Source organism: Rhinolophus sinicus, linkage group LG04 (assembly GCF_036562045.2).
Source record: "Rhinolophus sinicus isolate RSC01 linkage group LG04, ASM3656204v1, whole genome shotgun sequence".
NCBI lineage: Eukaryota > Metazoa > Chordata > Mammalia > Chiroptera > Rhinolophidae > Rhinolophus > Rhinolophus sinicus.
The window spans coordinates 181,469,688-181,495,392 of NC_133754.1; the positions used below are offsets into that span (position 1 = coordinate 181,469,688).

A 25,705-nucleotide genomic window follows, 5' to 3' on the forward strand; every position below is an offset into this window, starting at 1 on the left:
TGTCTGTAAAATGGGGATATGTCACAAGGTAGAACCTATGATACGGCCTGTACTAGGTGCTTAAGGAATGCACAAGTTGTACAAAATCTTTTTTGTCCTTGACCAAGGTAATTCACCTTCCTGGGCCTCAGTTTCTCTACCTGCGAAATGGGGGTAAAGATCTCTATGTCATTAGAGGGGGTGAGGGTTAAATAAAATGCTGTATATACAGTACTTAGCACAGTGTTTGGCACGGAGCAAGTGCCCTTCAGCAGGGATTGGTTTCTTCTTCCCAACAGTGTTTCTATTGTTGTTATTGTTACCATCCCCAGGGAGGGGTGGGGTGTTCTCATCGTACCCTCCTGCTTGTCTATGTTCCTCCAGCCAGCTGAACCCAGTTCCCCTCCTCATCCCCCAACCCCACGGAAACCTGATTTGGGGGAGGGTCGGTGCAGCCTGGCACAGACCATTGTTGGGCCTCCCCCTTCAGCTGGGGCCAGGAGGCAGGGGGGCGGGGCTACCAGCTGTGCAGTGACATTCCGCAGCCCTGCTAACCGCTGCTCCTGACTCTGGTGGCTAAATTGAGTCTTGGTTTCCTTAAAATGACTATTTATTGCTTTAATGCAGTATTGAGTATTTACTGAGTGTTGGCAAAAAGGCTGGCCCAGCGTGGGCTCCGTCCGGCTGCAAGCCAGGAGGGCTGCTCCAGGACTGATCTGGAAAAGGGGGGAGGCCCCTCTTTTCCAGAGAAACAAAGGCTTCTCAATGCTCCCAGTGCTGAGTTGCAAGGGCGGGGTCACAGAGTCTCTGATCTGGACCCCACCCCCCATAGTGTGTGTTCAGGAGGAGGGACCCAGCCTGACACCCCCACCTGCCCCTCACCAGCCGTGGAGAATTGCTGGCCTTTGAACAGAGCAGGCACCAGCTGCTCCCCACCAGCCCCTGAGTAGCCCACCTTCTCAGCAGGGCTAGCCTGTGCCAGCCTGGGGCATTTCAGCTGTGTCCCCCTGCACGAGACCCCCCCACACACACACACACACCCAATGAGGAGGGTGAGGGACCTCCCTGAGGGCTGCACCATTGTCTCCAGGGTTAATGCAAACGCTGACCAAAAACCAAAAGAAACCATACGTTGAGGGGCTGTGATGTGCTGGTGAAACAAAATAGGAGGCGGAGGAATCATTTGCATCATAGCTCAGGTATGTGGGTTGCCTGGCCCTGTGCTAAGGGGCTCTGCCCTGGGACTCAGTCATCCTCATAACCTGGGAGGTAGCTACTATTTTTGCCCTATTTTACAGATGGGAAAACAGGTTTGAGAGACTTGATCTGAACCCAGGTCTGGCTACTGGGCGCCCCACCTTCCAGGGACCCAGGGTGTGTGGGCAGCCAGAGGTGAAGGGGGGTGCTCGGTAGGCTCCCTGGAGGAAGTGCCAGTTGAATCTAACCCTGAAAGATGGAAAGCCTTCAACCCACAGCCCTGGAGGGGCAGGAAGAGGGATGGGTTAGAACAAATGCACGGAGGTGGGCCAGAAGATTCCAGCGTACAGAGTAGCTGAGGGAGGCTGATCAAGTGAATGGGGCCAGATCAGGGAGAGCTTGCCTTTGTGTGGCTGCAGCCTCAAATCCATTTCTAGAAAGAGGAAGGGGAGGCCATGAGAGAGAGGGAGGGTGGAAAGTTGAGGGCAGAGAAAGAAAGGACAAAAGGACGAAGGGAAGTGGGACAGAGAAGTTGTTACAGTACCAGCAGTGAGGATGCGAACAGCTAACGTGTCGGCAGCCTTCCCACGGTGCTGGCACCGTTATAAGTGCTTCATGCATATTTAAAAATGTGGAAGGAGAGCTCGGCTGGCTTAGGACTTTGGAGGCCACACTGAAGGAGCAGGGACTGCTCTGTCCTGTTGTTGAGTGCAGAGACTCTGAAGACCTCTGAGCAAGGTGACAGTTTGATTTTCACTCCCAAAGAGGCAGGAAGCCAGCGTAAGGCCTGGTGGTGGTGGGGGGTGTAGACAGAGGTGCCACATGGGCAGAATAGGAGAAGAAGAAGAGAGGACCGAGGGTCTGTGCTACTGGCCCTCAGCCCCGGGGGCATGGCGGGTGTCACCTCCAGAAAAGCTGGGCAGAAGGAGCAGCGCTTAGGAGGAAATGACAAATGGAGCATTTTCTCTCTTTTTTTATATGTATTATAAAAGTCATTGTTGCTTGTTGTAAATAAATCCAGACAAAGCAGAGGTAAGTCTGGCAAAATCGGACAGTCCACCCTTCCCCCACCCCTTCCTGGAGGCAGTTGGCTGATGGGTAACATTCCAGACCTTTCCTACATGTGTGCAAGCATGTTCAGTGCACATGCAGCCCCTTTGCCTTCCTACAGGATCCGTACGTGTTCTGCACTTGCCTGCTCCACTTAGCGACATGCTAAGAACATGTTAGTGCATGTGAATGTACCTGGTCTTTGCAGCCGCGACGTAACAGTCCAGGGAATGGGTGAGCTGTGATTTATGAACCCATTCCCCCACTGACAGCCCTTTGGGCTGTGGCCAGCGCTTCGCTGTCACACACACAATACATCAGCAAACGTCCTTGTACATATATCTTGTGCACATGTGCCGCACGACGGGAACGGGGATGTAAACACATTGTGCTGTGCTGCCCTGGGGGCCCAGGAAGCAGGCGGGTAAAGGGGTCTGGAGCCCAGGGGAGGAGGGGGCTGGAAGGAGGGGTCAGTGCTACAGTGGTGGTGGCTCGAGGGCTTTTGGCATAAAAGTAACAACTGAAGCCATAAGAGGACAGAGCCCCTGGCATTTAAGAGCAGGTGGAGAACCAGGAATCTGCAAATATGTGGGGAGAGACCAGGACCATAATTTCCAGAAGAAAGGGATGGCTAAATGTGGCAAATGGCAAAGGAGGGTGTGAGCTTAGATGTCCAGCCCCTTGCACGGTCCTGGCACAGAGTAGCTGCTCAATAAACATTGTCGGGTTGAATGAATGAATGAACGAATGAATGAATCGGGTCTGGAAGATGGTGTGTGTTTTCAGCTGAATGGTAGTTTTGGGTAAGTGGAGGAAGCTGAAGCCAGGTTGATTGGGGAGGAAGCACAGGTGAAGACGTGGTGGCAGCGGGTGTAGACAGCGTCTCCTCAGAGCACGGCAGCCAGGGAAAGGGGTAGGTGGGCCACTTAGGAGAGGAAGGACAAGGAAGAGATCCCAAGGAAGTACTTTGGTGTTTGGGACTCAGGGACAAAGACTCTTATTGAGGCCAATGGCCTGCAGGGGCCTCAATATTGGGAGCTGGTCACCATCTCATCGTTCCTTCACCAGAATGCTGCAAAGGCAGATTATAATCTCCCATTTTACAGATGAGGAAACTGAGGCTCTGGAGGTAGAGTCATGGGCCCAAGGTCAGAAAGCTAAGATGAATCCACATCTTCTAGACTCCAAAGAAGTCCCCACCTCTGTGACCCCAGCTCTCACCTCCACCTGGGGTAGTGCTCAGCAAAGGGTAATGCTCACACAGAGTGACAGGAGCCTGCAGGCAACCGGTTCCTTTCGCCCACAGTGTGAGGGAAAGCCTTCACACTTTTCCTCCTTTGTGAAACCACCACAGATGCTTCACTGGGTAAAGAAACGGAGATGCAGTTAGACCTGTTTGCCATTTAGAAATGGACGCGGAGACTGTGGTGGGCCTGACGTCCAGCCCAGCCAAGGGGGTCTCTGGGTGAAAGGAGGGGGAGGTGGGAGTGAGGGGTGGGGAGGAAGAGTGTGGCTGGCACAGGCCGAGAAGATGAGAGGGCATCCAGGCAGTAGACTGAGACTGGCAGGAATAAAGGGTGGCTAGGTGACAGTGTGTGTCCAAAGCAGGAAAGCAAAGCAGGGTGCTGGCTGAAGGCTGGGACTTGCTGGTGCCTGGGACAGGATGGGGCGGGGGAGCGGAGGGTGGTGAGGCCTAAAGCAGGGCTGCGCCCAGAGGCAGACACAGGGATGGCTGGCTTCCATGGGTGTGAGGCTGCGGGAAGATTGAGGTTGGTGAGGAAAGGCAGCCTTCGAATAGGAGCAGAAGGTGGGGGGCTGGCCTAGCCACAAGCAACCCCAGCCTGTGGGCCAGTCACACCCCTGTCTGCCTGACCTCTGTCCCCACCTGGCAATAACCCAGTAGCCACATTCAGGACAGCCAAACCTTCCTAGATGTTTTCTCCTGAGAAAGAGTTTCACTTGGGTCTATAGTTCCTGTTTGTGTGTGTGTGTACACATATGTCCAGGGGTGTCCCTGGCACCTGTGTGGGCCTATGTGTCTTTATTTTCATGTGTCTCTGTGTCCTTATTTGTCCTGCATCTCTTATGGCCTTGCGCGTTAGTGTATACCTGGGTTTTTGTACTCCTCTGTGTGTGTGTGTGTGTGTGTGTGTGCATGTGCGTGCACTGTGTCTGCAGGTGCCTGTGTGTACCTTTGTCTCCCTGTGTAAGGAGGTAGCATTCCAGTCACCTTATGTATATGTGACTCTGTGTCCACATGGCTATGTCCACTGGTAGACACGTGTTCTGTGTGTGTTCCTGTGTCTATGTACTTGTGAGGCCGTGTGTCTTTGGGGCTGGGGCACGGTGGAAGGAGGGCCCATAGGAGCCCAGAGTCCCTCAGAGTCTGGGCAGCCCATTTCCCTGCCCCTGTCCCCAGGGTGACCCGCAAGCACCCCAAGCCACAAGGCCAGACAGGAGTCACAGTGACCATGACAGAGGCGGGTAGGCAGGTGAGAGGGAAGAAGGCTGGAGGTTAATGACAACTGCAGGCAGGACCTGCCCAACTGACAGGGGCCAGGATCCCAGCCCCGCCTGGGGCCCCAACCTGGCAACTTTTCCAGAAACCTTACACTGGGCTATCTCCCGAATCAGAATGCCCAAGAGTATCTCTGGCCTGTGCCTCAACGTCCCAGAATGCAGGCCAGCAGGACTGGGTCCCCCAGAGCAGTCTGCTGACCTTGGATCTGGGTGACATCCCTCTGAGGAGCAGATCCCTGAAACAGCCCCAGTGGCCGTGCGTGGCTAGTCACGTGCCCACATGAGCAGAGGCAGTGCACATCCCCACAGGTGCAAGCACATGTGTACGCAGGTGTAAGCAGTGGCATGTGGGTAAAGGTGGTGAACTTGCTCAGAGATCAGCCTGCAGACATAGTTGTACACATGTGCCGTCCTAAGAGGTGGCATGTGTCCGTGTGCACGTGAGTCTGTGTGGACAGTGTATGTGTACATGGGCCCGGACCCTTGTATTTGCATATGTCTGAACAGCAGAGTGTGGCAGACACAGATGTGTAGGTGGGTGTGAGTAGCTGCACGTGTGTGTACAGATACGTGCACTTATAGTGCTAACTTACACGCAAGTGTTGGCAGGCACGCGTAGGTGGATATGGGTAGGGGCCTGTAGACTACTAGTATGTGTAATCCAGGTATGCACACATACGCGTGTACACATGTGTGTGTACAGAGAGGTGTGTGTATTAGTGGAGTCCTGTGTACTGTGCTGGGGTTGTGTACCAGGAGAGCTCACCTGGGGGTGGGTCGGCCTGAGGTTCAGGAAGCTGTGCACACACACCTCTTCTCCCTGACCAAGCCAGCTGCTACCACTGTGGTTGCCTGGAGGGGAGTGCAGGACAGACAGACACGCAGCGAGGGGGGCATCCAAGGTGGCAGAGGGGGCAAGGGACACATGGGGTGTGGGCATCTCCCCACGTCGCCCAGAGCTTGGCATCCTAGGCACAGTCCCCGTGCCCAGCTCACCAGTCCTGTGGGCAGGATTCAGTCCCACCCCAGTAAACCCTGGCTCTGTCTGCTACCGTCACCACCACTGCCGCCAAGCATGAGCTGGGGGGAGGGGAGCGCGCTCGGAAATCGACCATAAATTTCTTGAGATGCTTTAATTTTTTAAAAGCCCCACGTAGATGCTTTGCATTGCGAAAACCCACAAATATTGGCTAAATGAGGTGCGCCAGCAGAAGGCCTGGCCAGGCCCGCAGCCCTCCCCTCCCCGCAGCTGGGCCAGGGCTCAGCTGGGGCCCCTGGCCTGGCCAGCGGGGCCAAGGGGCCCATCTTTGTTCCGAGCAGGGCTCAGACTGCAGAGTGGCTGGGTAAATAGTCGCCACAGTAATCGCAGGCTGATTTCAACTAATTAAATCCTGCGCCAAGAGCCCACTCCAGCCAGTATCCCGAGAGGCCACGAAAACACAGACACCCCAGACGGGGCTTTGCTCCAGGTCGGGTCTGGCTCTCTAATCCCGTATCTTTTGAAAGATAGGCGCGTCCCGGGATGAAGGGTCAGCGGGCCTGCCCTGCGCCGAGCGGTGGAATTTTTCAATAACCAGCAGCTGGGTCACCAGGCACACAAAGGCAGTGCAATATCCTGTGGGCTTACGCGGGGAGAGAGCACGGGTGCGCGGAGCCAGCTCCCTCCAGGCCCCGGGGCAGCGGCCCCCCACAGCCCAGGCCCCCAGCGGCTGAGAGGCCACTTGGCCAGGCCTCCGCTCCCCTCCCACCAGAAAGGCAGACACAGCCCTGGTGGCAGCCTCGCTGCCCCCTCCTCCCAAAGTGGGCTTTCAAGTAAATTCATCTTCCTTATTAAAACCCAGCGTTGGTGCTCTCGGGCCCCAGCTGCGACTGTGCGGGGACCTGCCTGGGGCAGAGCTGCTGGGACCAGGACCCTTCCAAGGCACAGTGGATGTTCCTCACTGCGCAGGGCAAAGGTCTCCAGCTCAGGAGGGAAGGACCAGCGTTCCGATCCCACCGGGCCTGTCTACCCGAGGACATCATGGGTTGGCCATGCACTTGGCCATGCACTGGCTAATGACCTTGAGCAAGGTACTCATTTGTCCCCTCTGTGAAATGGGGATCGTCAGTTGATGTGAGGTTATTAGGGCGATTAAATGAGGCCAGTGTCCGGCATGAGCCAGCTGGGTGACCAGGACATGGTAGCTCTCTATTCCCTCGCCCAGCCTCAGTTTCTCCCACTGTGTAATGGGGATCTGGCTCCGGGGAGAAGCAGCGTTTGTGTCCCGTGGGGTGTGCACACTGTAGAGGGCTGTCCTCAGCAGGAATCATGAAGCACATGTGAGAGTGATTAGAAGCTGCAGAGCGCTGGTTGATTTTATTTTATTTTTTCCCAGAGAAACAATAGTTGCCCCTCTCCCGAGTCTGGAATGCTTTCCACCCAGGGTCTGGGACCCCTCATTTAAATTGGCTGCGAAGGGACAGGCGCTGCGAGCCCGGGAGGAGGTTGTTAGGGATGGAAAACCGGGGCCCAGGAATTTACAATCCGTTACTTGAGAGGTGTCCTGCCTCCCCCTCAGCCCCTCCAGGCCTACGCAGGCCCAGAATGTGCCGTAAAGATGTCACATTGGGTGGGGGGTGCTGAGGAGGGATCCAGGGCCTGGCCTGGGGCGGGGGGTGGGGGGTGGTACATAGCCAGGGACAGAATCCCAACTGCACATGTCCCAGCTGGATGAGCCCGGACAAGAGCTTCCCTCCCTGAGCCTCGGTGCCCCTCTGTACAGCAGGACAAGGAAAGTGCTGGGGGCCCAGCTTTTCTTTATCATGTACCCCCTCACCCAAATCATGCCAGCTGTGAGGCAGGTGCTAGCCTGGTGGTGGTGACGTCCCCAGACACATGGGGTGCCTTGCTCAGGGACTTGGTCAAAATTGTGCACCTCTCACTGCCAGCCTGTGCCAGGCACAGGACTCGGAACTCTGCTCCCATAACAAGCAAGAGGCTCTTTTGTCTTTTGCCAAATCACACACTGACCCTCTCTCTTACTAGGAGCTCTGACACTTTGTAGCTGTGAGCCTTGGCACAAAGCATGCTGGCTCTCTGAACCTCTGTTTTGTCATCTGTGCAATGGGTAGAGACATTAACCTTGCCTTATAGGGTTGATGGGAAATGGGATAAATAATGCATGAGCTGGGCCTAGAGCCAAGCACACAGCAGGCACCCTACACAGTGCTGTCAGTGCTGGCGCAGGGTACCTCCCAAGGGAAAAGACATTTGAGGGGACCTGTGGGAGTGAGTGAAAGGGGGAGGGCGTGGCATGCGGCTGGCTGGGCCTTGTGGTCACCTAACATACCAGGCCCCACCAACAACTCACCCCCAGTGGGGAGAGTCAGATCTGAGAGCTACATAGGATCCTGACCATGGGTCACATGTGGGGACAGCTGTCGAAGGAGAGGGAAAACGCAGGGGTCACTCAGAGAGGTGAAGGTAGCTGTTGGTGGCCTGAGGGACAGAGGAGGAGATGTGGGTCTGGAGGCCAGTTAATGAGGTCAGCGTGTCCTGAGGCCTGAGACGTGCTGGGACGCTAAGGTGAAGCTGTCTCCAGAGCTGTCCCCAGAACTATGAGAAGGTCGAGGGCAGGCTGGCACGGGGCCTGGGAACCCTGACAGTCCCCATCGGGAGCCCTGTCTGCCCGGAGCAGACATAGTCCCAAGAGGTGAGTGGAGATGGCAATTCTGCAGGCACCCTAGTTTCACCAGGTCCCCAGGCTCCAAGATGCTCAGTTTCTGCTCTTGGCAGAGTGGGCCTTGGGCAGCATTGTCCGGAGCTCGTGGTGACTGTGGTCCGGTGGGACCAGTCAGCCGCTTCAGTCACCAATGCCTGGAGACCCCCCAGCCCAGAGCCCTGAGCAAGGACATTCCTTGTCTTCAAGATGAACATTTAGGAGCCTTCTGCTCAGGGATGGTGGGAGGCGCAGGGGTGGAGGGCACATCCCCAAGGGGAGACTGCATGGAAATGCCCTGCCAGTGTGTGACCGTGGTGGGGGAGGGGAGCAGAGTAAACAGCCACTGCCCTGTCCTCTCTGCGGCTGTGGCCAGGTACACAGGCCTGTTTGGACAGCTGCCTTGTCTGTCCCTCTGTTTGGAAGATGCTGGCTGATAGGTGGGGGTGGGCAGACTGTTAACCCCTCACTGCCTGCAGGGCTGTGTGCTCACTGCCTCCCTCCCTGGTGTACAATAGAGCCAGAGGGTGGTCCTGGCTGCTCCCACCCAGCTTCTCTTTAGGGGGACACCTCTAGCTCCGAGTCAGAGACAGTGGTAAGGGACAAGGTGAGGGTGGCTCCAGGATATGGACAGTCTGTCTCCGGACCAGGGAGCCAAGGGCAGAGGAGAAGGGTGTCTCTCCCAGTGGTGAGCACGGGCAGAATTTGTCCCTCTGTCTGTCCAGAATCCTCCTCCTCACCCCCACACCCTGGCCCTAGGGCACCTCCTCTACCTACGTCCATTAAAAAGCCAGCTGCCAGGCTTTCTGTGGGCTGCCCTCTTCACAAACACCAGCTCAGCCTGGAGTGGAGCAAAGGGGGGGTTCAGAGTCCCTCTGAAGTATGAGCCGGCAGAGATGGGGCTTGGGCCGGTTGGAGTCGGGCGGGGGGCTGGGCTCAGATCCCAACAGCCTGACTTGGGGGGAAATCCTGCAGCCACTGATGAATCAGAGCTGCTCTGGCCCTCAGTGCAGTGAGACCAGAATGACTGTGCACCTGGTGTCTCCAAGTGGCCCCATCCACCGTCATGTGTCCCATCTCATCACTGCTCTCCCATCCGCCAGAGCCCAGTCCATTTAACAGCCCACAGGGCTCTCAGATAACACCCCCCCTTCTCCCACTCCTGCTCCTCTCACCTGCAGGGTAACAACAGTGATCCTCTTAGCTGGTCACCTGCTGCCCCATCTGTGCTCCCCACACCCTGGGTCCCTGCTCTGCAGCCAAAATGATCTTTTCAAATTGTAAATCGCGCAAGCCACTCCCCCATTTAAAGTGGCCACAAGGCCATCAACAGGGCATGGGTTAAATAAATGAGGGTTTGCGCATACAATAAAGTGCAGGCAGCTGGATGCTCCAGGCCAAGACGGGGAGTCCTCTCCCACAGTTACGCAGGTGGGAGGGGGGAAGAAGGTGATGCAAGAACAGTTTGTAAATTATCATTTGCATTAAAAAAATGTGGACAAAACCCCCCAAACTCTCATTGCAAAAAAAAAAAAAGTCAGGGGGCAGGGAATGGATACACACCAGCGTGTGCACGTATTTCATAGGGATCGTGGGAGGAGGCTCAGATGGGAGACTTTGGTTGCCTCTGGGGAGGGGACCTGGAACCTAGGGAATGGGGGGAGGAGACAGAAGGGAACACCCTTGGCATCTGAATATTAAATCAGTATCTATTCAAAAAGAAATTCAATTATTTTTAAAATACCAAAATTTTAAAGTCTGTAAGACTCTTGCACACTCAGACTGGCGCCTGTGACTCCCCAGCCTCCTCCTGTTCCAAGCTCCTCCCACCAGCACCCTCCCCAAGCCCCCCCCACACCCTCCATAGGGTGATTGGCGCCCCGTCTGCAGGCCTTTGCGCTCACTGTTTCCTCTGCTGCCTGGCCTCTCCATCGCTTCCTGACCTCTCGGAGCTGAGCACCCTCCTTTTGCCCAGTCTCAGCCCAGACCTCTGTCTTCAGGAAAGTGGCCTTTCCCACCCCCCAACCCCCCACCCCAGCCGGAGCTGGGTAAGGAGCAATTGCCCCACTCGTCCAATTCACCTGCTGCCTTCTCGGCACGTCGGTCCATGTGGGCAGGACAGAGCCCACTTCTGGCTTGCGCACCGCTGTCTTCAGAGCCCAGCACTGTGCATGGCACACAGAAAGCACCCCATCAGTATTTGGGGAATGAAGGAACTAACGGGGAAAGAGGATGCCCTGGGAATTCTGAGGGGGCTGTTGCCATGGGGGTTGGGAGGTGCCCACCTGGGCCTTGAAGCACGAGGATTTTGCCGGACTCACAAGGTGGGCGGTGCTCCAAGCAGAGAGCAATGCGAGGCGCAAAGCCCAGACAGTTGGATGTCGCTAGCAACCGGTCTGCCAATCCCGGCTCCTCCACGCCCAACCTGTGTGCCTTGAGCAAGTTACCTTCCCTCTCTGCGCCTCAGTTTGCTCCTCAGCAAAATGGAGGCGTTGGCAGGCCCTCTCCGAGTTGCTAGGTGCGCGGTCCGCGGATCTCCCCGGGAAGGCGCGTACACAGTCGGCGCTGGATAAATGCTGGGGGAACTGCTGCGGGCGCGGGGAAAGGGTTAAAGCCAGGCGCTTTTTAATTGTCAAATGACTGCGGGCGATTAGCGCTGGCAGCTTCCTCAATAATCGCTCTTCTCTGTACCTGCTGGGAGCTTAATTAAAAAACAAAGAGGCTCAATTTAAAGGCCATTACTATGCTAATGCGGCCGGGCGGGCGGTGATTAAGCGGCTCCGGCGGGCGGCGGGCGGCTGGGGCGGGGCGCGGGGCGATCAGTTACCCACTAAACGGACCGGCAGGCGGCGGGGCCCCGTGAGTCGCGGTGCGCTGCGGTGCCCAGCCCGGGCGTCCGGCCCTGACCCGCCCCGTTCGCCCTCGCCCGCCCCCAGCCGGCTGGACCCTGAGAGCAGAGACCCAGGTAGGTGGTCTCCCAGAGCCTCTTCTTACTACCTAGCAAAGGGACGGTCCGGTTGTGGATAGGAAATGAAATAAATGCCAGCCACACCTGCAAGGGTTCCTCCACCAGAATGTCCCCTCCGGCCTCGCACCAGCACTGAGTCCTGCTCCTCTCAGGAACCACTTCTCAGGTTCATCTCAGGCCCCTCCACTGGGGGACGTGTTCTGCTCACGCACTGAACTAATGGTTGTGTCCAGGCAAAAAGTCAGCCAGGCCGCTGACTGGGAGCAGGTCTCAGGCTCCCAAACTGCTAGGGCGTTTGCGCCCCTGTCCAACCACCTTCCCAACCTCCAGGAAGGCAGGAGAGCATAGTGGTTACCAGGCAGTGCTGACCTGGCACGGGGCCCTGGCCCTACCTCACCAGCTGGGTGACCTGCAGAAGGAAGAGACTGCTACCTCCCAGGGTTGTCATGAGGCATTGGTGAGGCCCGTATGCGTGAAGCTCTGAGCAGGTTCCTGTGAGTTTGACATTTAGTAGGAATGTATGCCAGGGTGGGGTTCAAAAACGTAACAGCAGGAACACAGGTGTGTGTGTGTGGGGGGGATTAATCCAAATCTCAAGAGAGAGACTGGGCAGTGAGGCCCTCAGTGAGTAGGCTAACAAAGTTAATGTTATCTCTGGATGCATCAAGAGGAGTATAGGGTGGGGAATAAGGGAGGAGATGGCTCTTCTTGCCACTGGAGGACTGAGTTGCTGGGTGCCACGCTTTATTTTAAGGGCTGTTTGGACCAACTCAGACTTGTGATATGAGTGTGGAGAAACAGCCACCAGAATCTGGAGGGTTTAACCAGGAGAAGGAGGTGTAAGTGGAGGGGTCACTCTCTTTGAGTCTCCAAAGGCTGAAGGCCGAAGGGCGAGAAGGAGCACACTTAGTGTGTATGGTTTTGACGTTGAGCATGTTTTCATTGGCTGCCTGGTAAATTGGTGATCATAAACATTAGTCATTTTGTTGATAACATTGAAAACCACCCTACCTGAGCCTGGGGGGAAATTTAACTTGGTAAATTAACCAGTACAAGATACAACTGATAACAATGAAACTATCCATGGTAAAATGTGTCATTGGCTACAAATTAACCTACAAATTAAGGGAAGAGTCAAGTCTTGATAATCAGTGAGATGCAATATGAGCACAAACCTGAATGTAGAGCCAACCTTTATTGAAGTTTTTCATGGAAAATAATTTATCTTAATGAAAATAATTTTAGTAAAATAAAAATGAAAATGGAAAAAGCCGTAAATTATTTAACTATACTAGAAAGAAAATTGATCAAAAAATTAGATTGCCTTAATGGAGTTTGTTCCAGAAAACACTTGATCAAAGGAAGTTTATCAATATTGTTACAACCCTAATTAAAATGTTGTGGTCTATGTACTGGGAGTCCAAATTCCTTGGGGTCAGAACGATGGGGCCAGAATGTCAGCTCGGTCAGCTGCTAGGCTCTCCAGTGGTGCCCCAGATTTCTCCCTCTGAGACCTCTTTGTTCCTTACACCAGGAGGGGAAGTGACCCTGGGTCTTGTTCCCCACTGATTCCTCATCTTCTAGCACAGTGCTTGGTCATGGTGGGTTTTTGGTAAATGCTTACAGAATCAACTAGTCTTATAGTGAAAACCTTAAAAGGCAGTTTCTGCTTTCAAGAGGAGGAAGTGTGGCATAAGATTTGGCACAGGGCGAGTGCCTAAGTATGTGTTGAATGGATGGATGAATGCATGGGTGTGTGGGTGCGTGGATGTGTGTGTGTGGCTGTCTGGCTGGCGGGCTAGCCGGCTCGGTGAGTGGGTGAATGGATGGATAGATGGCTGGAGTGGCTGTGTGAGTGGGTGGATAGACGGATGGATGGATGAGTAGATGGGAACAAAAGAAGCCTGATCTGTCCTCTTTAGCCCAACATTCAAGGCCTCCAGCCTGATGCTTCTGCTTTCTCACCTGTGCTCCAACCTGAGCGACCCACTGTCTCCTTAACCCTGCAGACGGCCTCCATTTTCTTCATGCCTTTGCTTTTTTCGAACTCTCCCTCCAAGAATCATCTCTCTGCTTCTCTGCCCCTAGACAGAGCCCAGACTCTGGAATCAGACACACTCCTGTTCCCAACCCAGCCTGACCACTTCCCCCATTCAATCCTTTGCACTCTTTATAGACCCTTCTCAGGGAAGTTTTCCCTGAGCCCAGCCCAGCCCGCCACCTGGCCAAGTTTGCACCAGCTCAGGCCCTGCCCTGATCCCTCAGCCCTATTCTGGCCACACAAGACCCTGGACAGAAATCCAAAGCCTCTACATCTGGTGGTGTGGGCTTTCTCACATCCCACCTGTGTTATCAGCCCCTCACCTCTGTAACCTTGGCACCCCCAGCTGCAGACCACCAGGTCACAGGCCCAGCAGCTCTGAGCTGAGGGAGCAAGTGCAGAGTCATTCCAAGCATTGTGTGCGGAGGAGGCTGAGGCAGGAGAGGGCTTCAAGTACAGGGCAGTCCGGGAAACCGGGCAGCGAGGCAGGGAGCGTGAGCAGGAGCTCCAGAGGCCGCTCTGCCCTCCCCCAGCTTCAATCCCAGCTCTGACACTGAGGGGTTGTTACCCTCTCCAGCACCACTTTCCTCTCTCGTGAAAAGACAGTGACAGTGCCTACCTCTCAAGGTTCTTACAGGGGAGGAGTCTGTGTGCAAATAAGGCACAGGGCCTGGTATGTAGGAAACACTCAATAAATCTCAGTAAGTAATAATAACAATAATAATGGCTGCTGGATTTGGCAGCTAGGAAGTGGTGACTCAGTGAGAGTGGGGGAAGGGCACCTGGGATCCACTCAGAGGGGGTTGATGAGCAGGTAGGAGGAGAAGGCTCCTACTGTGAGCCCAGCATAAGGCCTGGGTCATAGTAGGTGCTTAATGAATGTTAGGTGGACGAATGAATAAATTAGTCTTCCCATGAATTGAATTCGCCAATGAAGGGCAGAAAAAAGAGGGACGAGTTCAACCCAAGGGTTAATGGAACGTTGTTGCGAGTAAAGCCCTCAGCTCCAGCCTGGCCCAGAGCTCACTGATGCTCCCAGGCCTCTCTGCCCAGGCTTTCCTGCACTGTTTGCTGTCTGGAGGGCAGGTGGGAGGCCAGCCAGAGGGATGTGACCCTCCACCTTCCACCTGCTCTGGGCCACTGTCTCTTCCTGATGTCACCAGGAGAGGTCCGGTCCCCAAAGAAGCCCCAGTATCTCCAAATGGAAAAGAGACTCTTGGGCAGAGTCTGGGTCTTGTCTCAACAACTCCAAGGATCAGAGCCCCAAAGGTGCAGCAAGCCGTGTGCCCGTAGCAACTCCCTCGGTAGGACACTGCATGTGTGTGTCTCTCCTGGCAGCTCCCAGCAGTATCTCGAGCATGGGCCTCTCTGAACTCCAGACCCGTAGACACAGCGGCCCCCTGGACGCAGTCACATGGCTGTTAGAAGGCAGCTCAGATGGAACCTGTCCAGAGCTGCACTCCCGATCCTCCCCCGGCCCCGCCCCTCCCCCCCTACATTTAATTTAGTGGCAGCTCCATTCCTCTGGTTGCTCAGGTCCCTGATCTTGGACTCACCCGTGCCTCCATCCTCACATCCTCCCCATCCAGGTCTACCTTCAAACTGCATCCAACTACTTCGCAGCACCTCCCCTGCTCTCACCTGTCTGAGCCTGCATCCTCTTCTGCCTGGATTATTGACAGCACCTCCCAGCGCATCTCCCTGCTCCCTCACTTCACCCCCACACAGTGCCTGCTGAAGCCAGTTAAATGTCAGCTGGATCATATCCCCCCTTTGCTCAAAGCCCTCCCTTGAGTCAAAGCCCACGTGATGTGCCCCCTCCCCTGCCACTCACCTTTCGTCTCTTCTCCAGCCCCGTGGAACTCCTTGTCATTTCTCCGACACCGCAGATACACTCAAGCCTCTGGGCCTTTGCACTTGCCGTCCCTCTGTGGCGAGCGGTGAATCTCTTTCCCCAGGTATCTCAGTGAGCCTCTGACTGCCCTTTGTAAAACCCCTGCCACCCCCATCACTCTTTTCTGCCACAGTTCTTCCCCATCACATTGTCGCCGTCTGTTGTACGCTGTATGCTACTGATGTATGTATTTGTTGCCTGTGCCCTGGTCCAATAGAACGGAAGGAAGCGGGAGGTTTGGGAGGGACTGTCCTGACAGAACTGGCTCCCTGTTTTGTCGCCAGCCACCAGGCAGTGCCTGGCACATTAGTAGCCGCTAAATAAATACGTGTGGAATCACCGAATGCGTGTATCCCAGGCTCCCGGCTGTGCCCGTCCCTCCCTGGCCTTGGCCCGTGACCTCCAGCCCCTGCTGTGGGCTCCCGATGGCGCCCCGGTCCTGATCAAAGGGCCGAGGAACCAGCGGCCCCGCACAGCTGGGTCTGCGCCCCGCAGGAAGCACCAGGGCAGCCCTCGCGGCAGGCGCGGCCCCGGCGGCGCGACGAGGCTGCGGAGAGGCCCTGCGAGGCCCGCGCGCTGGCGGCCGCTGGTCCGAGCGCCCGGCCACGCCGCGCATTCCAGCCGCGTGATTGACGCGCGCACCGGGGCCCCCGCCTGCGGCTCCTGCCGCTGCCGCCGCCGCCGCCGCCACCGCCGCCGCATCAAAGCAGATGTTTGCAGCTGGTTTGAGTTGGATCCCCATCAACAGGCCCCTTTTTGTCTCAAAATAAAAAACAGCTACGCCCGGAATGATAAGGACGCGGCAGGCACGTGGGGGAGATGTCAACGAGCTGGGGAGGGAAGAGACCAAGCGCTCATTCCGCGTGCTTTCCCCCCTCAGCTGCCACAAGTGACAGGCCCATTCTAGCAGCAGCAGCTGGACCCCCAAGAGTGTCCAGCGACCTGTCCCCTGGGCTCCCTGAGCGCCAGTTCATCGTCACAGGCGTCATCACAGGCGTCACAGGCCCGGGGCAATGATAAGGCCACCGCCATACTGAGCACGTACTGTCGGGCCGGGCCTGACGACTCTGCGTGAGACCCTTCCACCCCGGGATCCCTCCCACCAGCTGGTGAAGGGCGCTTGGCACAGAGAGGGGTAAACACATTAGCGTGACTCCTAGAAGTGGGGGTTGTGGTCCCCAGTTTTCAGATGGGAAAACAGGTTCAGAAAGTGGGGTTGGCTTGCCCGGGGGTCAGACAGCTCCTAAGCGGCAGAGCTGGAACTCAGACCCCTGACCATTCCTTCCGCCTCCAGCAGCAGGTTCCTAACTGTGTGTCATGCTACCTCTTCTAGGAAGTCCCCCGCTGTCCTCTAGGTTGACCTTTCTGTGCCCCCCAGCTTGCAGAGCATCACCCATCAAAGCACATCATGCTCTGCCAGCTCTGTGGGACGAGATTTGGTCTGATTCTGTTCTCCAAGCATGTTTTTGATGGCTTATGTGCATTTTGTTGGGGTTCTTTCAGTTCCCCAAGCATCTTGCAAGAGCCTGACTCAGAGCCAGCTTCCATGGGGGTTTGCTGGGTGACTGTGAGAAGGTGTAGCCAGTGGGGACAGGGGGCTTCAGTTCCAGGCACCACGCCTGGTGGTCCCCATGGAGGGAGTGTTTCCAGAGACTGTGGCACTTGGGCCTGGAGAGGCCCTAAAGGAAACAAGGCTCAGAATCTGCCTGGTCCCCAGTAGGGCCCCGTGAGGGTCTGACAGAGAAGCCCAGACCTCAAAGGTACAGACAGACAGACAGGTAGATAGGGAGAGCACAGACCCAACAATGTGATCAGGGGCTTCAGATTTAAATTAGAGGTGAGGAAGGGAAGGTTCCAGAGCCTATACCAGGCACCATGGTGAGAGACTGGGGAGGAAGAGGAAGCACACACCAGCCAAGATGCCCTCTGTGCCAGGCACTGGGCTAGACCTTCTCACACAGGTTAAAACTCACCAGGTTCTCAATCACCAGATGAGGGAGGGATCAACACCCACATTTTACAGAAGCGGAAACTGAGGGTCACAGAAGGGATGTGGCTGAGCCAAGGCCACGCAGCTGGTGCCGCAGAAGTGGAAAGCCACACCTCTGAGGATGGGGGGGAGGGCCGACAAAGAGCTCCTGAATGAGCAGGAGAAGGAAGGGACACAGGACAGGGGGTCTGAATGGCCCACCTTGAGTCAAGTGTTCAGGCCTGGCCCAATCACCTATGGTCAGGGGAGTCATTTAATACCAACATGGCATCCTCGGGCTTTCCCTGTGTAGTAGGGTGCTGTTGGGGTTTTTCTGCAGGACCCCCAGATCAACAGGCACGCAGAGAGCTTCGCTGATAAAAAGTTAGGACACTGCACTCCAGGTTGTATAGTTGTGACGGGAGAGGACAGCAGAGGGTGAGTTCATTTATCTTGCCACTTGGTGGCGTTCTCAGACCTCCCCTCTCCCCCACCCTGCCCTCCCCACCCCCACAAAGCAGAGTAGCCAATATTCTCTTGTCCTACCTGGCTGCTTATTCCGTTTCTCACAAGGTTGGTCATTCATTTAACAAACACTCATTAACCACCTCCTCAATGCCAGAGCCCAGGGAGGTGAGAGTAAATTAGACCCAGTTCCTGATTTCTAGGGCAGTGGGGGCTTCAGACATACACATATCTGGGTCTGTGGGCATCAGCGAAGACTTTCCAGGGGAGGTGACACTTGAATGGGGTCTTGAAAAATGAAAAAGAGTCTAAACAAGAAGCAAAGGAAGAGAGAGAAGACAAGCCTTGAAGGCAGATGGAATTTTAAGTGCCAAGGAGGCAGGAAGAGCCTTGCTTTGTTCAAGGAGCAATGAGAAGCATGGCAACTGTAGCAGAGGCCCTGAGGCCAGGTGTGACAGGGGTGTAGGGGGGCCTTGAGTGCCACAATTGGATGTTTGGGCTTATCCTGAAATTGATGGGCTCTCTTGGACTGAGAACCCAGCGAGGGGCTATATAAACTGTAAAATGCGGTGATGGGGTGTGGGAATGGCAATGCAGTGAGGAGGAAGCAGAGAAGCTCCCACTCAGCAAGGACCGTGAACAGGTGCTGGAAGACCTAGAGAGATGATGACAGCGACCATGATCCCCACTTATTTAGCCCATCTCATGGGCCTGGCTGTTATCCCCATTGGACAGATGGGGACACTGAGGCTCAGAGAGGAGAAGGGACTTGTGTAAGGTTCCAGTGCTAGGAAGTTGTCATCTCTGCAGTTGTCAGTGGTTTTAGAGAAATGAATTAATCAGATTTGTAATCCATGTTCAAATACTCCAGAAAAAGTTGGTTGCAAGGTTTTGTTTATTCCTTGATGTGTTTTGTAAATTGAGCATTAAACAAATAAACCAACAAACACTCAAGTGAGATGGAGATGTGATCTCATAGCCTGGGACTTTTCAAAGGAAGGACACCCCTAAAAAGGGAACTACTTGCTCCACAATCACAGTGTTGGGGGTGGGGGGAGTGGAGAGGGTGTTTGTGAGGGAGAGATGTTCTGTTTGGTTTAAGAAAAACCCAACGCTCAGCCATACCTACTGGGTACCAGGCTTATGCTGAGTAATGAGAACTCAGGTTGAATCAGGCCCCTGCCCCAGGATGTTTAGATCCCTGAGGGCAGACAGACATGGGCGTGGTGCTCAGAGGGCAAAGCAAGGTTATTGACAGGGAAGCACACTTGGACACACAGCAGGGAGGGAGTCTAGGACGATGCTGCCCTGTGACCTTGAATGAGGAACCCGCCCTCTGCACCTCGATGTGAGGGAAACAGCATCTTCCTTTTAGGGTTCAGGATTTATGAGGTGGTACATGTAGGTGATAAGTGAGCTTTATCTGTGCTCAGTAATGTTAATGAGACAGAGAATTGAGCCAGGAGTGCTCGGTCCAGCTTAGACCAGACAGAAGCCAGAAGGACCGACCTAGGACCCAGGGTGATCATGAGAGGGAGGCATGGTTGGGGCCTGAAAACCGAGTGTCATTCCTGGGTGGTTCCTCCCAGGAATGCCGCAGACTCCAGCAAGGGTGACAAAAGAAGGGCAGACACTAGTGCTTGTGGTGTGCCCTCGGCACTGTAGGTAGGTACCGTCAGTCCCATTTTACAGATGAAGAAATTGAGATGCAAAGATGTTAAATGTCCTGACCAAAGTCACACAGTGAAAAAGTTATGGAGCCAGGATGGAACCCCAGTCTGCCTGCTCCAGCTTCCCATCCCTCCCACGGTCCCACACCTACTGCTCCCCTCCCAGGCAGCACTGTCTCCCTAGGGCAGGTGGACAGGGCTCCCACCAGACCAGGCTGGGGTGGGGACTGCCTTGCCCTGCTTCAGGCAGAGCAGGACGGTATGGGTTGGTTTAGTATTCATTCAACAAACATTTAGTGCTCATCTTGATGTGTGTGTGGTCTTGTGCTCAACACCGAAGATACAGAGGTGACCAAGGGGAAGGTGGACGTGGAAATATGTAAAGTGGAGTCCTTAGTCTAAGTGCTACTGTGTGGAGGGGGCCGTGAGGATAGGGAACTCAGAGAGGGAGGCATCTATTTAAGAATGGAGAGGAGAAGGGCAGGGGGCTTCCTGGAGGAAGGGACACCCAAGCCAGATCCTTCCAAATCAGCAGGTATTTTCGAGGCAGAGGTTGGGCGTGAGGGGATGATGATCTAGGCAGTAGCAGAGCATGAGGAAAGGGTTGGCAGTTTACATGAAAAATGGGGGAGTAGGGTTGTGTGGGTTACCAGCAAGCCTACATGCTTGTAATGTGGTCACAAAGCCTCCCTCTAGATTTGGAGTTTCTGGACTGGGGCGGAGCGATTGGCACCCAGAGGGCAGGCAGCTAGCAGAGAAGCCACAGCCTCCCCATGGCCCCCCACCATGCCCTGACCTCAGGGCCCGCTCCATCCCCCCTCCCAGCGCCAGTGCGGGCAGCAGGGACACACATATCTGGAATCCCCAGCACAGCTCTGGGGAATGGGGACTATTGTCCCCATCTTGCAGATGAGGCAACTGAGACTCTGACTTGCCCAAGGCCACAAAGTCAGTGAGTGGCTGAGTGAGGCTTGAGATGAAGACCTGGGCTCCAAATCCACTGACTGTGGTGCTGTTCAGGGCCTCTCACAGCAGGCTCCAGAGCCGCTGGGGCAGGAGGGGAAAGACAGCGGGCCAGCTTGGAGCCTTTCATCCCAGCCCACTGTGCAGTTCTGCCTCTCTGGTCAGGCTTTGCAGCATTCCTGGAAACGCTGCTCCTGGCCTTATGAAACCTGCCCCAGCCCACTGACCACTCCCTCTGTGCTCACCACTTTGTACTGACACCTCACTGCACACTGAGAAGTAGGCTGTGTTGTTGAGCCCATTATATAGATAAGTAAGTTGAGGCTCAGAGGGAGGAAACTACTTGCCCAGTCACCAGCCAGAAGTGTGGCATCAGGCATTGAACCTGAGTCCATCTGATGCCAATGCCACCTGCCTGTGGCTAGGCCTGTTTCTCAATGGCTGCTTCCACCAAGCCCTCCATGGTGGGAGGGACTGAGAGACGGAGTGGGGGCTCACAGAGAGGAGCGACCCCACTGTTGGTGCCCCAACCCCTCCCACGCACACAGCAGCTCACCCCTGCATGGTAGACAAAGGCACCCCATAATTGGGAGCGAGTATTTCATGCGTCCCCCCTGATGTTTTATTGGGAAGAGAAAAGCTCGGAGACCAAAGGGATGGCACATTCCGTTTATAAAGTGTGTGCGGTTTGTTTTATTTCTCGAGTTTTTGCAATCTAGATAACAGATGATGCCCCGAGTGACTGGCGCTGCCTCCGTAATGGCGGCACTGAGCCTTTGGAGAAGTATTAATAATAGATTGTGTTGATGAGTTTGGAGAAAGTAGCAATCGACCCCCTGCTGCCAAGGCATTAGCACGGCTGTTCTGAATGCAGCCTGCACAGTGGCAGCGCCTGCAAATGCGGGTCACCCGCCCTGCTGCCCCTCCCCCAGCCTACGACGACCTCCTCTGGGGAGCCACCCAGGGTGTGCTGACCCCCTGAGACCCTGGCCCTGCCATGCTGGCACAGAGATGTGGCCAGTGCCTGTCCACTCATGGGCACGGAGCCCAGCCTGCAGAGCTAAGGGGCCCCACTGTCAGGAGGTAGAGCCTGGGAAGGAGACAGAGGGGCAGTGAGGGGAGCAGGGCAGCGGGTTCTGCAACCCTGGCTCCTTCCCTAGCCCCTTGGCAAAGTTGGATGGGGGGCAGGGGGCTCTGCCTGAGGTTGCCATGGACAGTTGGGTAGGTTGTACCCTGAACAAAGGTATCTAGCCAAGGGGCCAAATCGGAGCCAGAATCCAGCTCAGGTTCCCTTTGCAGTCAGGCATGGTGTGGGCTGATGGTAGGGTCCTGTCTGCCTGCAGCAGACAGCCTGGCCCGAGCCTCAGCCAATGCCCACACTCACGGAGGCCTCCTGCCTTGTGGAATCCCTGCAGATTGGGAGCTGACGGGGCACCTGCTGTCACTCTGATGTGATCCCTACTCAACGAGTTACATGCTCAGAATCACTGACTCCTTTGAGGGAGGTCCTGTTGGCACCCTCATTTTATAGGAGAGGGAACTGAGGCCAGAGAGAGTCAGGTGAGCATAGAGGAAGCCACCTCCCCCAGACTGGGGCATCGAAGAAGGCTTCCCAGAGGAAGTGGCGTTGGAGTTGGGCTTCGCAGGATAAGTAGGAGCCTGCTGGGTAGAATAGTTGGGTGACAGAGGTTGCTGGGGATGCCCCCAATTTGAGTGCCCTGGCCTGTACCAGGGGAGTAGGCAGCACTCGGATTGGCCCTGTCCGCTGCACCCCACCAGCTAGTCGTGGGCGGTGCTGATGGCAGCCCCGGGAAGGGAGGCAGGCCGAATGCCTCGCATTTATGGCTGTTTCTGTTCCAGAACCGATTAGTAGAGAATTGCAGCTGTAATCTGTGCCTGTGATGGCGGGCCATAAAGAGGGATGGGATGTGTGCAGCGCTCCCAAGGTGGCGCCCGCAGACGTGGCCCGGGAACGCGGGGAATGAAAAATGGTTTTAATTCCCTCCCAGCAGCAATAATTTGATTCTTCATAATTTTTTCCATCAAAGTGTTGTTGAGGCTGAGTTCCCACAGAGCAGGGCACGTGACAGCGATGGGGACCGGGAGGATCGGACAGTAGTGTGGGCAGAGGAGGGGCTGTGCTGCTCAGAACCTTCTGTACATGCTGGCCGAAGGCGCAGAGCCCCCCACCCGGCTTTGTCTCCAGAGAGGGAGGGTGGCTCCACTTTGTCATGGAGGGACTGGATTAGGTCCAGGCTCAGGGTCAGCTCCATTTACTACCCATGTGACTGAGCAAGTGGCTCCGCCTCTCAGCACCTCAATTTCCTAATCTCTGAAATGGGATTAATATTCATTCCTGTCTCATAGGGCAGTTGCACGGGTTAAATGTGTTTCTGCCGGCAGCGTGCTAAGGACAGCGGCTGGCATGCTCAGTAAGCACATCTCTTCATGTTGGACATGCCTCAGCTGAAATGAGGGAGAATAGGTGTCAGCCAAGCCCAGGGCCACAGAAAGAACATGTGGAAAGGCTAGTGTGATGACGCTCTAGAGAAAGTGCAGGCTGACCCGTAGGGCACAGCCTGGGGAAACAGAGTGGGTGAGAAGAGAGGCAGGATCGTGAAGGGCATTGAGTGCCAGACTCGGGAACCTGGATGTTCTCCCAAGGGTACTAGGGAGCCATGGAAGAGTCTGGAATAGGGAAGCAGCATGATCAGGTGTGTGTTGTAAACAGATCTCTCTGGCTGTCCTGGAGGGTGAGTGAGATGGTTGGAGGGGCCAGGAGCCCAGGGAGGGGACTGGGACAGCCACTCAGGCAGGAGAGGAGGGGCCCAGGCTGGGTGGTAGGTTGAACAGGGTGGGGTCGGTTGGATGTGGGGGTGAAGGAGGAGCAGGGAGGAGGCATAGGGGGTCTTGGAATGAAGGTGAATAGACCTGTGGGCTGCTTGCCCTTCCCCTCAGGGCAGGGGCCGACCTAGTTCTGGGGGAAGGCTGAAGCTGACCCTGCACTCTGCCCTCTAGTGGCCACTGTGTCTCTGAGCGGGAAGGGCCCTGAATTGACGCACCAAAGAGAGGGCATCTCTGGGCAGGATGCCCAGAGCTCACCCTGAGGCCACCAGAAGAATAGGGCTACACGACCCTCCCCTGTCTGGCTCTGTGCCCAGGGAGGGCCTCTCCCACTTGGGCTGGAGAGTCAGGGTGGCGGGAGGGAGGGGCTCTCGCTAAGCGGCGGCCTCTGAGCCCAGCTAATATGCCCACGCGGTGCACCTGCAGGCTCTTCGCGGCCAAGTGCAGCGGCTGCATGGAGAAGATCGCCCCTACCGAGTTTGTGATGCGGGCGCTGGAGTGCGTGTACCACCTGGGCTGCTTCTGCTGCTGCGTGTGTGAGCGGCAGCTACGCAAGGGCGACGAGTTTGTACTCAAGGAGGGCCAGCTGCTGTGCAAGGGCGACTACGAGAAGGAGAAGGACCTGCTCAGCTCCGTGAGCCCCGACGAGTCTGACTCCGGTGAGCCCGGCTGGAGCTGGGGGTCGGGCGGCCGGAGGGCGGCTGGCTGGGCGGGGTGCTGCCAGAGACGCGTGCTGTGCCCCAGGACCGGAGCTGCACAGGCCGCGCCCCCACACCCGAAGGCGTGTGTGCACTGATTGTTCGCATACACACGTGCACACGTGCAGGGGCACGTGGACCCTCATGTGCGCACAGCCTCACAGGCACACAAATGCAGCCTGTGGATGCTGCCACACAGACCTGTGCACATGTGTACATGCGTGTGATCACAAATGCACACACGCACGAGCACATAAAATGCACATGTGGGTCCCCATGCTCAGGACTATAGCACATGGACATAGATGTGCTATAGTCCTGAGCATGGGGATGTGCTCACATGCCCAGCAGGCAAAAGCTCACAGCCAGGTGTGCGCACACACACACATGCAAGCGCACGCACACGCAGTAAGCACGGATGCATATGGCCATACTCGTACATGCGTCTCCCACATGCTCACATGTACTGTGGTTTGACATGTGCACACACACCCTGATCTCGGGCCCAGCACCCTTACCCTCTCTTATCCTTGCCTTGACCCCCCCCCCCCCGCCCCCGGCACAGCACCATGGGGTCTCTGCCAGCACCAGGTCTGTAGGCTGCTGATATCTGGCAAGCAGGGACCTGATGTGTCCTCTTGCCTTTGGACCCCCCCAAAGCCTTCAGCAGTGGGGAGCAGCAGCCCTGAGCTATTGTTTCCCAGCTGGGTGGGGGCCTGAGGCCCTCTGTGATGGAGGGAAAGACCCCATTTCCCAGGGTGAAGGCGCCTCTTTACGCGGCTCTGACCCCCAAAGGACCATAGTTTGGAGCTCTCCTGGCAGGAAGGGCAGGCCCAGCCCGGAAAAGCCAGGCAGATGGCTGGCGCCTGGTCATTCCTGGGGTAGTGGGGAGACTGAGTAGGGAGTGTGGAGAGAAGATGGCCTAGTCTGTGTGGGCCCTTGGAATGACCCAGAGCCTGCAGTCACAGCATCTGCCCAGCAGAAGGGCTTTGTTACTGCCAGGGCCCTGGTGGAGGTAGTGAGTTCCCATCCATCTGTCCCTCCGTCCATTCCGGGGCAATGGCTGCCTGGATTCCTGTGGGAGAGCAGAGGCTGGCCAGGTGCCATCAGGTGTAGGGAGCGGGCTCAGAGGGAGGAGACAGCTTCATCCTCGGAGGAAGACGGGCCTGGAGAAAGGAGACCAGTTCAGATGCAGAGGCAGTGGGAGGCACATGGTTGGGGGAGGCTATTCTGTCCATCTGGGGCTGGCATCTCTGAGACCACAACTCTGGGGCATGGAAGTGGCCAGCTGTACATGGTATGTGTGGTGTGTCCCTGGGTGAATACACATGCTTCTGTGTGCACGTGTGTGTGTGCCTGTTCAGGTGTGTGCATGCCTGGGCATCCTACCTGTGAGCACGCACCTGAGTGTGTGTGTGAATATACCTGTGAGCTGCCTGTGCAGGTGCCGGTGGGTGAGTGTGCATGTGTGTGTGTGATGGTCACGAACACTCCTGTGTGAGAACGTCTGGAGTGTGGGCTTGGCCTATCCATTCATAGTCCCTGGAGCTTCAAGGAAGAAGGCTCTCTGGGCCCTGGTGCCCAGCTGGCACTGGGCTAGTGAAGTGGGAACTGATTTTCTCGAAGGGTGTCATTCTGGGCTGGGGTCTCCAGGGTGCCAAAGGCCAACCATGGCAGGCATTGGTGGGAGGTGGTGAGAGCCTATCAGGCAGGCAGCAGATTGCCTGAGGGTCCAAGGCTGACAGGCTG

The 25,705-nt window shown here is 56.0% G+C and overlaps 1 protein-coding gene across 2 annotated transcripts in view; it reads left to right on the forward strand.

Annotated features, from left to right (window-relative positions):
• The window catches only part of LMX1B (LIM homeobox transcription factor 1 beta), an 81,407-nt gene that overhangs the window by 48,289 nt on the left and 7,413 nt on the right, over positions 1-25,705 (forward strand). For both annotated transcript variants that reach the window (XM_074331028.1, XM_074331029.1), the window contains exon 3: positions 23,685-23,917. In XM_074331028.1, the coding sequence (XP_074187129.1) occupies positions 23,685-23,917 (233 nt within the window). The remainder of the gene's footprint in view (positions 1-23,684; positions 23,918-25,705) is intronic.